At 50.7% G+C, this 16,686-nt stretch overlaps 1 protein-coding gene across 8 annotated transcripts in view; it reads right to left on the bottom strand.

Annotated features, from left to right (window-relative positions):
- Window positions 1-16,686, bottom strand: part of LOC144178171 (CLIP-associating protein 1-B-like) — a 208,316-nt gene that overhangs the window by 37,758 nt on the left and 153,872 nt on the right. For 7 of the 8 annotated variants that reach the window (XM_077705787.1, XM_077705786.1, XM_077705789.1 and 4 more), the window contains 13 exons: window positions 15,081-15,145; window positions 14,120-14,212; window positions 10,730-10,875; window positions 7,862-8,389; window positions 6,415-6,488; window positions 3,312-3,407; window positions 2,281-2,379; window positions 1,511-1,687; window positions 1,351-1,431; window positions 1,117-1,199; window positions 638-775; window positions 367-552; window positions 116-279 (listed from right to left, as the gene is read on the bottom strand). In XM_077705787.1, coding sequence (XP_077561913.1) covers window positions 116-279; window positions 367-552; window positions 638-775; window positions 1,117-1,199; window positions 1,351-1,431; window positions 1,511-1,687; window positions 2,281-2,379; window positions 3,312-3,407; window positions 6,415-6,488; window positions 7,862-8,389; window positions 10,730-10,875; window positions 14,120-14,212; window positions 15,081-15,145 — 1,930 coding nt within the window. The remainder of the gene's footprint in view (window positions 1-115; window positions 280-366; window positions 553-637; window positions 776-1,116; window positions 1,200-1,350; window positions 1,432-1,510; window positions 1,688-2,280; window positions 2,380-3,311; window positions 3,408-6,414; window positions 6,489-7,861; window positions 8,390-10,729; window positions 10,876-14,119; window positions 14,213-15,080; window positions 15,146-16,686) is intronic. The other variant, XM_077705791.1, reaches the window with a different exon arrangement.

The following is a 16,686-nucleotide window of genomic DNA, read 5'->3' as shown; positions in this document are numbered from 1 at the left end:
ATTGGCTCAGCGGCGCACTCTCCCTCCAGAGTCAGTATATAATCTCTTGCTGCATCAGCCACCCACTGTCTGTCGAAACAGAGGGGGTGGGGAGGAGCGAATGAAGGGCCCCTACCGGATGATGGAGAGGATCTTTTGAATCTTGGTCTGCAAGGAGCTGAGGAGGTCAGTGCCAGTCTTCATGAAGAGGCGCGTGAGCAGGACATAAAGCCAACTGTGCAAGTCCGAGTGGTGGACGTGGATCAGCTCTCCCAGGGCTTCCAGGAAGAGCGTGAACACCTGCATTGCAAGGGCAGCAGCAGGGCGCAAGGCACTTGGCTCGAGTGGATCAGCATACCGACACCAACTGCCCACACGCCCCAGTACCTTGGTGTGGGGGTCCATGAACATCTTGGTGAACATGTCGGTGACCTTCTTGAGGTCGGGCAGGGAGAGGGTGCGCCCCGACCGCAGCACTGACAGCAGGCCCAGCAGGCCCTCCTTGCGGTCGGACCAGTGGATGCTGGACAGGTGCTTCACGATGCTCGGCACGTCCTGCAGGGGCACGTGGCCCTGCACACGCACCCACCCCCACTGAGCACACTTCCCGTCCCAGGCATGGACTGCCCGTGACCAAGCACCCGGGGGCGTCACGCACCTCGTAGCCCCCTCGGTTGTAGGAGCTGAAGGAGCGGTCCGAGCAGACACTCGAGGTCTCGCTCTCGTCCGACTGGTCGTCGAAGGCATTGTAGCGGTTCTTCTTGGGAACCACTGGCACAGCAGAGGAGCCGGCACTCTAAGGCGTCACGCAGAGAATACACAAAGTCACACAGGCCAACAACCCTATAGGGGCACATGGCAAAGTAATAGGAATTTTTAACTCTGCTTACTTTGCTCATGCTCGTAAGCGAGAGCAATGATAATACCTTGAAGATAGACATGCACTTGTATCAGTAAGAGAATTTACAAAAACTGAACTGTCCGAACCTATGGAAAAGCCCTGCACAAACCTGCTACACCTGTCAAAAGCCCATCTCATGAGACGCCGTCCTAAGAGGCCCCACCATGCTATGGCTAGCAGCAGCCACACTTCTACAATGCACACTCCAGAACAGGTGTGAATGAAACTGTTTGTACCCAACACTCGAGGGCATCCGCCACCGCCGCTTCAGCCTCCTTGCTCTGCTGCAGTATCTGCTGGGCCATCAGGGGACCACTAGCTGTTCCCGCAGGAGAGAGAGAGAGAGAGGCACTTTTAACAGAGCTCACTAGAGACCAGGACCAAGCGGGTTTAAGTAGTGTGGTTCCATGACAATTCCACTGTCTTTGCTGCCAGGTGGCACCGCTTTGGCCAAACTGACAGGCACTCACTTGTGATGGTGGTCGGGTGGTACCGCTCCCCAGCACCAACATAGGGGCGCCTCGAGCCACCGCTCAGACGACGCTCGTACACTGAAAGCAGAAAAGGACGGCCCCAGAGAGGGGTGCTCTCATTTCCCGAACCCTCGGGAGGCAGCGTGGCACAACTCACTTGCAGCCATTGCAGGGGAGGTGCCCAGGGGCGGTCGTGTGGGGCTCGCCTCGCGACTGGTGCCGACCGGCGTGGGAATGCCGGACTTGCGCCGCACCCGCCCCGGGCCATCCGTGTGCGTGGCCGCGTACGTGGCGTAGCTCAGCCGCGACGTTGGAGAACCAGACCTGCTGCTCGCTGTGGCACCGTGTGGCAATGGCACCGTGAGCACCGCATCCTCCCACAACACAGTACAAAACTAGGAGTACCCCATCAGCGCAACAAGAATCCACTCTACTTTCTGGCTCGCAGTTTACCTTTGGCAAACCTTTAGCTCTCGGGGTGGCAAAAACCAGGCACATGGCCAGTGGGAAATGACCTCAATGCCAGATCGATATCGACAAGACAAGAAGTGTGCGTCTCTACCATAGACACCGTGTTGACCACTGAGGCAATGCACCACTACCGCTACACTCCAGCTACGACCGAAAAAATTCGGAGGGGCAGAAGGGACTTTCTTATACAAGAGATAAACGGCCCTAGGTTACTCAGCTTGGCCTCTTTAGGGATTCCCTCTTCCTGTCTACTTCTTCCCTCATGTGCCTGCCAATGTTATAAAATGAAACACTGGCCTGTCCTACTTTCATTTGAATAGCTGCACCTAGCAGCGTGCTGGCAAGCAGGCCCAGCAGCCCCCTTAAGCCTTCTACCCTGCCAGTGGCCGTATCAACGGCCCCAAGGGCCAACGTGCAGCTACGATTGCAGTGCTGCGAGAAAAGTAAAAGACTCACGCTGCGACTGGGACACACCCTTTGTCCGACTTCGACTGATTCGCTCCGGTGATGCCATGGAGCTGGACACACTGTCAGCTCGCTTGGTTCCTGGGCGCGCTTCAAACAAAAATATTACACAAAGAAACGATGACATTAGAAAACAGAACTTGTACTTTTTTGTTTGCGAGCAGCTACAGCCAGAAGTACAAGCCATGTAGATTTTTTAATGCAGAAGCATTGAGTTTGCTCTATCAGAAAGCCATTGCAAAAAAATGTGCCTGAAAATTTTGATTGCTAAATTTTCACTGGCTTACCACGTTCTCATAACATGTGCACAAGACAAAAGGAGCATGTTGCATGCCTCAATTACCAAAAAGGGAGCGCAAATTGCTGCTTTCTGAGCACTTCAGAGCCCCCTGCCTCTGGGTAGCACAAAATGCCCTCTGCAGCACTAAAATAGACATACTGCTTAGGTATCCGTGGAGCTATCTTTTAATTTCAAGCTTTTAATCGTTTCTAGTCGTAAACAATTTCATTGTAACAAAAAGGCAATTTGTGTTTGTTGACAATCACACCTACACACATTTATGAAAAAAATCATCCCAATTTTCATTCCTCAGCTATCTGTTCGGATACATAGGTGCACCACTTTTCACACTGTCCCTGAATTTGGAATCCCCAATATTTCATGCTTCACTATCCTTCAGGAGATTGCCAATAAGAATAACACGGGAAGAACAAAGTGCTAGTGCAAAGTGACAGCCCTGTAAAGGCACAGCTTCACCGAACAGTGCAAGCAGCATTGGTGAAAGAAAAACATTCAGGAAACATTTAATGAAAGGCGAGAGCAACCGGGTAAAAGAAGAGCTTCAGGGCCTAACCGCAGCAGCAGAAATAGAATTTGTGAAAGGAAAGCCGTGCCCACAGATCCCAGGTGTCAACGTAACAGAAAAAATGTGACCAGAAATACCAAGTGCCACAGCAATGGGCCCCAGGCGAGCCACCGGGTGTGCCCATGTGCAGTAAAACGAGGCAGCCAGGACACTTACGAAGCGACGCTCCAGTGCCCCTGCTTTGCGCAGTGGAAAAGGCACGAGCCCGGGCTCTCCTTGCAGCCCCCAAGTCAATGGCACTATTGGACCGAACTAAGGGGGGGAAAGGCCAACAGAACAAAAACAGAGGCAAAAATAAGCTGACTCAACATGTAGGCAAAAACTGAACAAAACGAAGAAAAAGAAACTTTGGTGGATACCATGATCCCATGCGTAGGAGGGAACCAAAGTAAAACAAAGCAGGGGTGGGTCCGCCAACAAGTAGCAGACATAATAAGAGACGTTTGTCCCGATCCCCCCTGGGGCTGCTGTAAGCGCAGCTCCATTGCTTGACGAGGCCAGTGACGAGCAGCAAGGCTGACAGCTAGGGCGCTTGCAGTGGCATCTTCCACGAAGGCCGGTAGCCATTAGTTGGCCAGTTTTCGAAAACTGATGTCAAAGTATTCAGTCAAAACGATCTTGTCATGGCTGTTGCCTTAACAAGCCGAAATCACAGCCCCTGGTGCAAACTGAATAAAGTGCAAGCCACGGACGTCTTTATTTGCGTTTTTGCCGCTGCTGGTAGGACACTACGTCCCAACCATGACTGGCTTTATAGATAGAAGCCTGCCCATTTCAGCCGGCCACAATCGGAGCCAGCGTGACAAAAAATTGCGTGTAGTGAAGGCGCGCTCCGTCAAGTGGGGCGCGCCTGTCAAGTGGGGCTCCCCAAACTCACTAACTTTGCTTCATTCGCAGTGGGGCTGGCGACTGCTTGCATAAAATGCAGCAGTCGTACCAATCAGTGCCGATTGTACCGATAACTACCTATAATACCAGCAAGCAATGAGAATTGGCGGTTAAATCTAGAACAGTTTCTTAGATATGCAAACGTCAACGCACACACATAAACCACACTGCTACCATTACACCTGCTGAACTAGCATTTTAGTTCATTCAAACATGCGGAAACTTTGTCGACATTCGCTTTACATTGAGGAGCTTTCGTCTGATGTGGAGCTCATCTATGCACTTACAAAATTTCAAAAAGAAGACTCAAACTTGCATAAACACCCCAACAGGGCCATTGTTTGTGTGGAGGTGCCCTCATTCTTGCAGGAAAACATTGTTTTTCCAGTGAAGGGAGCATTAATTTATGGCAACCTTTTGAACGGTTGCGGCATTTTCACCATAACTGGAGCGTGAAGTGCCATGTTTGTAGGAGCTCTGTCGGGGTGGCTTACAAGCCCAACAAATGCAAACTTGAGTATGGCAGATGTCCCAGGTCAATGCTTGCAGTGAGAAGCACAGTTATCTTAGGGATATCTTTTTGAGCCACTGTCCCCGTACTGAAGCAATTGGAGCCTGGCGAACAGAAATTGCCTTAACCGTGTGCCCGCCGTACTTGTTCAGCTCCATGCAACAGATAACACTGCGTGCAATATGGTCACTGAAAGTACGATGCAACGATACTGCAGGGTCTTTCAGGATATTCTTCTGCGGACGCACTTCTTTTGGCTAGGTTTGTCGGGCGTCCTGCCTAGGTCTACCATCGACAACCTCGTAATCAGACTCACTGCACCTTCTTTTTAAGAATCATTCATGCAGCTGCTACACTGCCTCCACAGAAGCTGAACGCCAACCAAGACTGCGCAAGAAATTTCTGAGTTTTTTTTTTAAATACTCTTGCTATGCGTCTATACCAATAGGAATTAATGAGGATTAAATGCAGCACCAGCTGGTGCAGTGGCGTCGGAAAGAAAAAAACAAGCAATAACAAAATCGGCATGCAGAATCGGCGCGCGTGGGCAGGTCGCCTTCTATAAAGCCAGTCATGGTCCCCACACCTGACTCGTGCAACACGCATCACCCACACCGCCAGAAACAATGAGCTTGGCCTCTGAGACACTAGGGAGTTTTAGAATAGGGGGCCCCAACGCTCTGGGGCCCCCAAGCGTCTTGGGGCGTCGTACTGCGCATGCGCAGAACCCAAGCCGTCCTTGGGGTTTTGGGTTTGCGTTTAGCGCGCACGCTATTTTGCTGAAATAGCGGGCGCCCCAAAGCTGGAGTCTCCGTTCTTGCGTCGCTCTCGCAGCCAGCGAGACTGCGCGTGACCATGGCTGAAGCGAAACCTGCGGCTCGTCACCCGATCAACTACGACGATCGCTGAGCTGAATTTGTTGATTCCGCGCATCGTTCGCTAGATGTGGATAAAGCAGGTAATCGTGAAGCGTTTTCTGCCTTCAGAAACAGTCCGCGCACACGCCGGCCGCGCCTGCCAGCTCGGCACGCTCAGCGGCTCGAACCGGCGCAGACCACGGTAGCAACCGCTTGTCGCTGCGCTTCCGAATCAATCTGATCGCTAAAAAGAAACTCCAGATGCGAGAAAGTAAGTGTTAGTGTGATGAAAAATTGTGCTAGGGCTTGTTGTCAGGGCTTATTTTAAAAGCGGCGATCAGATATCTGCCGCGATGCTAAGCCTACGCTGGCCGGCCGCGGACGTTCGGCGGTCCGACCGATCGCCGCGGCGCGCGGTGCGCGGAGCGGCTGAGAGATGGCGCTACCTGCGCGGAAGCATCGAAACAGGCAATGCAGATGTCTTGGTCACCGATCGCTGAAACGGCAGTTATAGCTGAAATACACTTACACATGCGAGAAAGGGGATGATAGTGTGGTGAAAAGTTGTGTTACGGATTGTCATTCGCAGTTGCACAGATAGCGGCGATCAAATTTCCGCCACGACACTAAGCCTAAAGTTTCCATCACCCGAGCCGAGCTGAGCAACGCAAGCCGGTTGCGGGCTGTCGGGGGCACCCCTCTTCTAAAACTCTCCGCGCGCGAGCGCCTTGCGTTTGGGTTCTCCTAGCTTCTTGAGGGCCCCCAACGCCGGCTTCCCCTATTCTAAAACTCCCTATTGGCAAGTTGCACTGCAGTCTTTCTTGAGGCGCTGCCACGGCAGCAAGTGGTGAGACAAGTGTCATCTGGTGGTGTTACATAGGTTACAGTAGACCAGTAACTGCCACGTTGTTGGCAAACAAAACATCTTGTAAAGCCAGCCAAATAAGTCAATAATCGCAACGCCCCCCCTCCCCTCCGGTTGAGGTTCCAACCAGTGACGTACCGGAAGCACTTCTGGTGTTGTTGTAGACTGGCAAGTTGGATCTCCGGCTCATAGTTGCAGCCCCACTTCCAGGCCTGCACGCCACAGGAAGAGCGCATTTTCAGAGCTAAGCAGCAATGTGCACGGAGAGTGGGGGTGTGGGCACCTTAGCTGCAATGGAGGCTTTACACTGCGCAAGGATGAAGTTGAGCTTAAGTAAGACGAGGTTCGACTCAGCGGGCAATGGAACAGAAGATGATAGGTGTAACGTTAAGGGACAAGAAGAGAGCGGAGTGGGTCAGGGAACAAACGCGTGTTAAGGACATATTGTAGAAATTGAGAAGAAATGGACGTGGGCAGGGCATGTAATGCGAAGGCAAGATAACCGTTGGTCATTAAGGGTAACAGAGTGGATCCCTAGAGAAGGCAACCGTTGCAGGGGGCGGCAGAAAGTTAGATAAGCAGATGAGATCAAGAGGTTTGCGGGGATAATTGGAGATTAATGGGAGAGGCCTGTGCCCTGCAGTGGCCGTGATAGGCTGGTGATGAAGACGGGGCTGGCACTGGAAGCAAGGGTACTGCCAGAAAGCACACAATTATTTGTCTAGTTGCACCAAAGCAAGAGAACTTGAGGTGCAGTTCTATCCACTGCACGATTATCGCTCGTCAGGGAGCGACCCGCCCAGCTGCCGCCCCCACTCCCTCCCTCACTGCCGCACCCATACCTCGGCAAAACTGGGCGCCACTCACTCACACAGAAAAATATATTTTTCCTCACGCACTCACTTACACTCGCCCTCAGCACTCGCACTCACGCTCACTAAGTGCCCTCCAGCACTCACACCCACTCACGCTCACCACCTGCTGTGACCACTCGCACTCACTCACGCTCACCATTCGTCGTCGCCACCCGCACTCACTCGCGAGTATGTGCAGCAGACCCTCCACGAGTCGTGAAACCAAACAGTATTAGTGCATTACGGCATCAGAAGGCCACGCCACCAGAGGATTAATTCTAGGGTGCCCCATAGCAGGAGCTCAGTGAAAACGCATTTCCAAAGCTAAAGGCAATCCTGCCATTAACAACCATAACAGCGAGCGGCTGCAGTGACAAATAGCGAACAGCGAGTACAAGCGCAATAGTGGCGCTCACCGCGGTAAGCCCCGCAATTGGTGCGAGTAGTGCAAGTGCACTCGCGAGTGGTGAGCGGGGCTCATGGCTAGTGGCACTAGAACTCTCAAGTGGTGAGCGGGCTCCCAGCGAGTTGCTCTCGCGCTGGCGAGTGGTGGCAGGGGCTTGCCACGAGTGGCGCTCGCACTTGCCAGCGGTGAGTGGGACTCGCTGCCTGTGGGGCTCGCACTCACTCACACTCGCCAGTCCAAAACGATGGCAAGGCTGACTACTACTCACTCATGAGTGGCGAGTTGCGGGTGTCAAGTGTGTGAACCTGCCAACCTATGGGCGCACCTGAGGTTCTCCATGGAGCCGTGGCTGGAGGCCGAGTGCTTGAGGCGGCAGTTGAGCGAGCTGGAGGAGGAGGAGCTGCTCATGCAAAGCTCGCCCTGCAGCATGCGCTGCTTGCTCGAGTCGAGCGAGTGCAGCAGCCCGTCGGCCTGCTCGCGGAAGTGGTCGGCAAAGCCCCAGAAGGCCTTGCGCGAGAAGGCCCGCGCCTCGGGGTCCGCGTCGCTGATGCCCCGCCGGATGGCCTCCTGCAGCAGCGCCACGTGCCGCTCCAGCGTGTGCGTCGGCCACGTGTGCAGCAGCTGGTCGAGGAACTCGAAGCACGACCGCCGGATGTCCTTGGACTTGGAGTTCAGGTTGTTCGTGATCACCGGGATCAGCCGGCTCACGTGCGTGTACTGGATGATGAAGCGGATCGTCACAATGCCCGATGTCGACATGATCTTGGCACAGTTGGGGATCAGGTTGATCAGCGCGGGCAGCACCGCCTCCGAGAAGTGGTCCAGCTTCTGGCCCAGCTGCTGGGACAAGTACCTGCAGAGGCACCTTCTTTACTCCTCTCAAGTGGCCAGTAGCAGGCACTCTCCGATTGTATCAATGTGTAGGCCACGTTCCAAGCTTTTGAGCAAAAGTGGGCTCAAAGCTTGCTTCCTCGTGCCACCCTCCCAAGTCCCCAGGGCCAAGTTTAGCAGCTTGCTAAAGTGTCCGTACAATTTACTTGCGACAAAAGAAGGAAAATTTGACATTAACCATATTGTAGAGGCTGAGCCAGCATCAAAACACACTGCAAACCAGTACGGTGTAATAACTATGCAGGGGTGAGACAGCCCAAACAGATTTGGGAGCAGTTTTCGGAGCAGCAAAATTTCGATTTTGGAGCAGAAGACACTTGATTTGGAGCAGTTAGGGACATTTAATACATCGTCTTGTGAGCTTAAAAAATCATTATTTCAGCAATTTCCAGGGTCAAGTGGACATGTCAAACAGTTTTGAATACACAGAACACTGAAACAGCCTTACCTGAAAGAGTTTTTAAGAGTATCACAAAGTACTAACTGCACTACCTTTTTCCTAACTGGTGATATTGTGTTGCGGCTGCACGCAACACTGACAACAAAACTGCCATTAACATTAGAGAATTTTAGCAGTCCGTCTGTTCTGTTGGTTATTTTGTTACCGGGTTGACCGGGACCGGATAGCGCCTAGCGCGCGCGGAAGGGCGAGGAGGCGCGGACAAGGCGAAGGCAGGCCCGCGGAACTATTCCCCCTACTGTTACGAATGCCCAAGTGCCCAGACGAGTCCCGGTCAGCACGGTAACTATGTACACGACGGAACAGATGGACTGCTAAAACTCTTATCAAATTTAAGGGTTCCGCGATTGTGGCACTTTTTTGCCGTTTCAATGCTAAAATTATTATTTTTGTAATCCCAGGCTGCGTTGTACGAACGACTGTAGTTACGGCAACAGTTGAGCAACTTCAGTTGAGCAACGCTCGCATAGCCCAACCAGCATAACCGCGTTTCAGTCCCCGGGGCGCAGGTTCACCCTATGGTCATTTGAGTAGCGTTACTGTTTAGCCACCTAGATTTTTGCATTCAATTTCACTTTGCATATATCAAGTGTTATAGTCGTGTTCTATGGCAACCGTGTAGTCGCGGCGTGAACAGGTCGCGGCGCCGCAGCACGGCCCGCAACTTTCGTGTCGACCGTTCCATCCCCGAGGCTCGCAATCACGCTTCCAAGCGCAGCAACACCTCAGCATTTTATAACACCACAAAGAGCCAAAAAATTCACTTCACGAACCCGATTATAGACGCGCGCACCGCGTTTCGCACTCAAGGACAAACCACGCCGAAGTCGTAGGCCCCACATTTCAATGAACTTTTTTTTTGAGCCGCGCAACTTCCTGTAATCTGGCACCAATCTCAAACCATATCCCCGCGTTAACGTCACTGTTCAGAGCCACAACAGATAGAATTAATAGACTGGAACCCAGCTGATAGCACAAAATAAACCAGGGAAAATATCAGCGATGCGCACTGAGCGCGTTCGTAGCAGCCAGATCAGGCGGCGGCCATGTTTGTTGCCACAGCGATGCCTAATCCAGAAGTCCGTTTCAGCGAACCCGGACGGAAAGCGAATCGAGTTTTAGAAGCTATCGCTTGCTTCGTTTCAGTCTTTCTATTTGTGCCATTTGTGTGTTAGCGATTGACAGACGATAAAAGCGGTGACCGGGATGCGGGAGGCTTTCGTCCCTGCCGAAACTGACATGAGCATCAAAATCCGTGCCGTTGAGGCTCTTCTGGAGCAGTTTGGCGCAATTTTCGCCATTTTTGTGCTTTTGGAGCAGCTTGGCGCAGGAAAATGGAATCGTATCAAAAAAGCGCAATATGCGCAGCTGTCTCACCCCTGACTATGGTGTCTTCCCTCCAGTCACCTCTCAAACTAGGCATCTGAATTTTTGTGAACTAAACTGCACAATAGAACCACAAATAAGACACTGGCAAAGTTACTTCAGGGTCCCTTTGAATTTGACGCTACACCATAGCAGTGATTTTAGCTTTGCCGCTGCAAAAGCTACAACACCAAAGATGATGCCCCTTCCCCCCAAAAAATAAAAGACCTTAACATTTCGGTGAAATAATTTACACAACATGCTCTAAATCTTTTTATTCATACGCTTTCAAATGCTCTGCAGCAAAAATTACGTCAACCTGACCAACAAGTCCAGATTTCGTGGGCTACACTGACCTCGCAGTGGGGGAGTTTTTAGGAGGGGATGAGAATTCTAGAAATGTGTGAACAAAAGGCCGCTCGGAAGACCTCAGAGAGAGTTCCCACCATGGCCCTCTGTGCCAACCGCAGCACTCACGCAATGGTGATGCAGGCCTCCCTGACCACCTGCGACCGCAGGTCCCGCACAAGGACCTGAAAGGAAGGCTCCAGGAGCCTCAGGCTGGTGAAGAGCTCCTCGTAGTCGGCAGCACCCGCTATGAGCAGGCTGCGCAGGTGCCGAAGCTGCAGCACAGAGGGGAGAAAGAGAAAGGGATTTGGGGGGGGGGGGGGGCAAACATTTTAGGCTGCACACAGTAACATTGTATCACACAGCAAACTGGCACAGGCCTGCCTACAGGGAGCGTGCAACACCTAAAGAGGTCGTACTGCTCCGCCTTGCTGCACCAGCCACCATCGGCCACGACGGCATCCCTTGGTGGGAGAGCTCCGCCGCAGCCGTATGCTAGGCCAACGTCCAACATGGCAACCAGTGTAACCTAACCGGCTGGATTTCGCTGTAGTGATTGTTCTGCATTTTTTTATTGGCTCCAATGAAGGACAGGGTGCCAAACTTTACGACAGCAAGCACGTTTTCGGCGTGTGCGAGGAACACGACCGCGCACAGTGCACCGATGTGAAGGGTCACTGCATATGCCAAGCAAGCGTAAACAAGGAGGCTTACGCTGTCACACCTAGTGTGTGTAACCCTTACTGTTTCACTTTAGCGCTGTCTCCTTGTAAATTAGCGAAGGTTAGTGCGACTTATCGGTCCAAGCGGCCCATCCATCTATGTCTACCAAATACGAACAGTCCCTATATGCGTCTGCACGTGGGAAACTGCACACTTTCTTCATAAAAAAAGAGCGCACTTTTGTTGTTCTTTTAAAGCTGGCTTAACGCGCTCAAGGTTCCGCTGAACAATATGCTCAACGAGAAAGATGTTTACGCAGATGTCACCTTGAAAGTCCCATTTTACTGTGCACCACATGGTTAAGGTTTCTCATTGCTGCTTACAGGAGTAAGCATCGTTTCGCTGTCCATATAAAAATAGCGAAACAGCCTCTTTTAAAGGGGCACGGACACAAAAATTTTGCTTTTTTTTGGCGATAAGTAGCTAATGACCTATTTATCACGTGTGGAAACCTCATCTGCCTCAGCGCATGATGGTTGTTTAACTTGACATTTTTAATGCGGCCAGTCGCAGTTTCGGTTTCAGCGGGTGCCTCGAAAGGCTGGATTTGGTATAAACAAAGCTGTCCACATGACTGTCGGACGGATATCACACAGCCGAGCTGACGTAGCACTGTTGATTCTGCGTCTGTGGCAGTTTTTGCGAATGCCCCTACGTACTGATCTTGTCAGTGGCTTAATTAATAAGCGACTGAGGATGCGATACGCCATGAGTGCACATTGCTGTCGCGGCTAGAGAATGACGTGCAAGGCTTGAGACAGTGGGTGGGGAAACGCGCGCTGGGAGCAACTGGCCGGTCTGCCTACAGATGTGTTAGGCTTGACACTGTGGCAGATATTCGATTGCCACTCTCGTAAGTGGCGCAGATGACGTTTTTAATGCAATTCACCATCGCATAAAAAGCAATAAAAATAGAGCGCCTGTAATAGCTGTAGAACTCGAGTCGCGGCCAGCTGCCCGATGAGCCAACGGAATCCCGGCGCCTCCGCCGCCAACGACTGGATTGTTCGTTGCTCGAGAGCAGCGCGGAAGCGGCCAACACAAACTTATGACATCTTTGGGTGTTTATTTACTCCACATCCAGGGAATGTTGATTGCGCGAGGTCCTCCGCTGGCTGCTCGGTTGCGCTTTGCACACTTTAAAATTGATTTTAAATATGTTCTAGGCTGTATTTGCCACTGATATTTTGCAGATGATGTATGTGTGTTCAGACCAATCTACGTCAGAAGTTATTTCGCATTCAAAATTTTGTGTAAGCACTAACAGATCTTGTCCTTACCTTTCACGCTGCTTATTTTTTATCATGCTTGACCAACTTCTTCAATCTTCCAGGTTAGGATAGACAGTACTTAGATTGAAACCTGTACGCAAAGTGCCGTCCAGCCAACCTATTTCCTATTCGGTTTGCAGCACACATTAATCGCTCAAAACATTCGAAGTTTGTGCAATAAAAATAGCTCTGCAGCACGTACATGCCAATTGAAAGTTAACGGCACGACATGACCTACTGGGTTGGCTTTTTTGCATTAAGCCAAAATTCTGCAAAAACGCCCTACACGCGTGAGCATTGCGTGCAACAAATGTATTCTAACCAGTGGCGTAGCCTTGGGTGGCGTTTTGGTGTCAGAACACCCCACGAAATTTCCTGAGTGCTGTATGTCCCCCTCCCCCTCCTCTTGGCCTTTTCTTTGCTCCCATGCTATTTACACACCACATCGATACATTAGAACATAAAAACAAAAATAAGAAGAGTGTTGGTTTGTTATCTGTGTGCAGCAGGGCTGTGCTTGCTCTTCATTCAGAGCACTGCACAAGAACGAAACAAATCGCACTCCCCAAGCGCGAAACAGCTGATGAGTACTCTACTCGCACGCTTTTTTTTTTTCACCCAAATCATTGGCACCGGTGATTTGGCTGTAGTGTGCGGTCGCCAGTAAAGGACAGTTCGTACAGCTAGTCAAGAAATATGATGGCTTGAAGTGGGTGATAAAAAAACTGCGTCTCAGAGGGGGAAAAAAAGGGGGGGGCCCCGAGTAGAGACACAAAAGGAGGTAACATTAGCGCTCATAGTCGCCAACCAAATGCATGCTCATTCCATCAGCTGGGAGTGGCTTATGTGATTCACAGACACGAAAATAATTAGCTGACACGAAGCAATAGAGGCAACACAGAAACTATCATAAAGGGACTATCTCCAGCGATCCTACGCCTTTTGCGCTAGGCCAAAGGGAAAATCATAGGCGCATATGAGAGTGATCTTGGATCCGTCAATGGTTTACCGCCAACGAAGTCGGCACAGCATATTCTTGCCCACTTTGAGGGCTGCCATTCAGTTGCTCTTCTGCCCACGGACAGACAAAAATGTCAGCAACCACTTTTATCATGCACCACACAAAGGCGTTAGCTGGTCCTGAAAACATGGCCATGTTGGAAACCGGAAAAACTTCATCCCTGGCGGGCAATTAGCATTAGAACGTGCTCAGTTCACAAAGCAGCAACAGTCTGTAAGCGACATCACTAAGTCTCGCCGCGACCACCTCGAGGGCGGCGCCAATGCTCTGTTGTACGCTCCCTGTACTGCCCTCGGAGAGTGCCCCTTTGCCAGGGCTTCTTTTCAGGGAAGAGCCGAGTTTTAACCAAACGCAGCAGCGGGAAAAGAAGTGGAATCAAATTCACAATATATTTCCAAACAAAACAGCCCCGGAAGAGGACAACTGTTTCTGCACAGATCAGCTACAATTTGCAGACAGCCATGGCTATTACATCAACCGTGGAAGAGGAAGAGGCTCACTCACCACGTCAACTCTTCGCTCCCAGTCGGCACTTGCATCAGACAGAACCTGCCTGATTTTTGTGAGCTCCTGCTCCAAATCCTTCGCAGAGTAAACCTGGAACCCAAAGCCAACAACAGTAGGAAACGTTAGTGGGCACACGTAAATCAATACCCGGACATTGTGGGTATGACAAGCCCAGGTGTAGATTCTGGGGGTTTTTCACATTTACCAATTTTGAACTCTCCGCTGACTTCAAAAAGTGAGCCAACACATCGTTCTCCATGGTGAAGAGAGTCCTCAAACAGCACGTGGACTATTCGTGCCATATATCCAAGACTGACATCCAAACAGCCCCACTGTCCTCCTCAGCAAAACTCAATGCCAACAGCAGCAACACACTGCACCATTAGTACTCAGCCGACAAAAAGAACGCCTTTTTGTACTAACCAACTAACTGCCCATACCATATGCATTGCAGCACAAGCGCAGAATAAGCTCATGACAGCAACTGTACCGACCTGAACTTGGCTGCACTTAAAAACTTTGCCGACACAATTGCCATTGCGCCTATTAATTTTTCAAAAGTAAAAAATTGACGACCTGGGCAAAAATTGCTCACCCACGGGTTCTAAATGTCTAGTTGAGATGGTGCGATAACCGTGCATTTTTTTTCTTTGTCACGCAACTTGATTTGGGAGCAAGCAGTGGGGAGTGGGCTTAAAAAGCAAAAAGAGTACATTCTAGCGTAACGGTGTGTGTCTAAGGATGGGAAGGGGGGACCGGGATTTATCATGGGACTGTTAATGAGGGAATTCATTACTTTGCTGCTGGAAATTTTATTTTAAATCCGCTCCACTGTATTGCTTAACTTTTGAGGGGAACCCCACATGTCCTGAACAGGTCGGTTGGAAGTTCTCAGGGGAACCATAATTGGAAAGGCATTAAGGGCAGTTAAGTCGCCCCAAAGGGAACAGTTAGTTACCTGCACTTTTGGGACTTCCTCGAAGGACCTGATGAACATCTCTTCATCCACAGCGCCTGCATTTGCTGTTGGGAGAGAAATTTTTAAAGCTAGTAAATTCGTCCCAAGGAGGATAACACCCCCATTTCAAGGCGCCAGGATCAATGGGACATGAACACTGTGACCGCACCTCATAGAAGTTCGACTTGTGCCATGCTACACTTCTTTCTCGTATCATCCCAGCAGTGATGCCAATGGCTTCGACGTAGTTCAAACAACCAATGAGTCCCACCAGAACACGTTACAGTGAGATGCTGAGCACAGTGACATTTCTGGTTTAAAAACAAGAACTGCTGCAAAATTTTTATTACCGCAGTCATGCGGCCAATGAAGGAATTCCTTGTGAAACTGACAAAAACTCCCTGGCCATCAGTTGGAATCATTACAAAGCCAAAATTCTTTTTACCACTTATTTTCCCTTAGTGGTTGTTCCCGATGGAGCACTACATAAGGGGGGCAAACACAGCAACTTGCATTTTATTGCACGAACTACCAGGAAAACAACAACAACAACAAAAAACAAGAATGACAAGGATAACGAGAGATTGATAAAATACAACCTTAAAGGGGGCATATAGACAGAACACAAGTTTGGTGCATTCGAAAGATTGCTTTTAACGCAAAGCTTCACTCAACCTACATAATTAGGAAAAAAGCAAATGACCATGAGACCCACTATGCAGCTCATTTCCCGCACTAGAACCCATCGTGTATTATGGGCAGCTGTGCAACTGGCTGAGGCTGGCAAAAGCTAACCAAGTTAGGTAGAGCTTATAATTGTAAGCTTGCAGAACCTGCTATTCCCGCTTAAATGCACTCTTTTTATAGCATTAAGAATTGTGAAGTAAATATGAAAGCTATGAACGAACACGTAAACTTCATAGTTAGTGCAGCACTTTGCCGGCTGACAGTGCCTAACACAGCCATTGGACATGTTGGGCTTGTCGGACACAAGGCTGGCCAACTGACATAAGCGGCACGCCCTCTTACAGGACCATGCTTGTCAAGTCATAGGAAACGACTACCATCAACTATTAGAAAAAAAAAAACTGGCGCAGCTTGCACTTGTGGTGCAAGGCTGGAGAAACAGAAGAGCTGGCGGCCCTTCTCCCTTCGTCCGAGACTCAGCTGTTGCACCTCGCATGGATTGATGATGATGATTGTAGGGTTTAACGCGCCGACGCAACTCAGGCGATGAGGCGCGCCGTAGTGGAGGGCTCCGGATTAATTTTGACCACCTGGGGATCTTTAACGTGCGCCAAAATCTCGTACACACAGGCGTTTTTGCTTCTCGCCTCCATCAGAGAAGCGGCCGCCGCGGCCGGGAATCGAACCCGCGACCTCGTGCACCTCACATGGATTTCTGAACTGGAAGTTCTCCATGACTGGCAGGCCCAGATTGTTTTGTCCGCAAACTTTCACATCTCTCTCAAAGTGGACTGCGTTAGCACGCGCTAGAACTAGCGACAACTGGCTTCGTTGCGAGCTCTCAACGTGGCACAAGCCCACGTGCAAGCTTGGATGATGCCGGGTGATCCCCACAAGCCGCACGCTCCCGTGCACTCCA

This window comes from Haemaphysalis longicornis, unplaced genomic scaffold, assembly GCF_048455015.1.
Source record: "Haemaphysalis longicornis isolate Haplotype H1 unplaced genomic scaffold, Haemaphysalis longicornis Haplotype H1 scaffold_4, whole genome shotgun sequence".
Classification (NCBI taxonomy): Eukaryota; Metazoa; Arthropoda; class Arachnida; order Ixodida; family Ixodidae; genus Haemaphysalis; species Haemaphysalis longicornis.
Note: the sequence above shows the minus strand (reverse complement) of the source record. Positions and strands in the feature narration are given on the sequence as shown.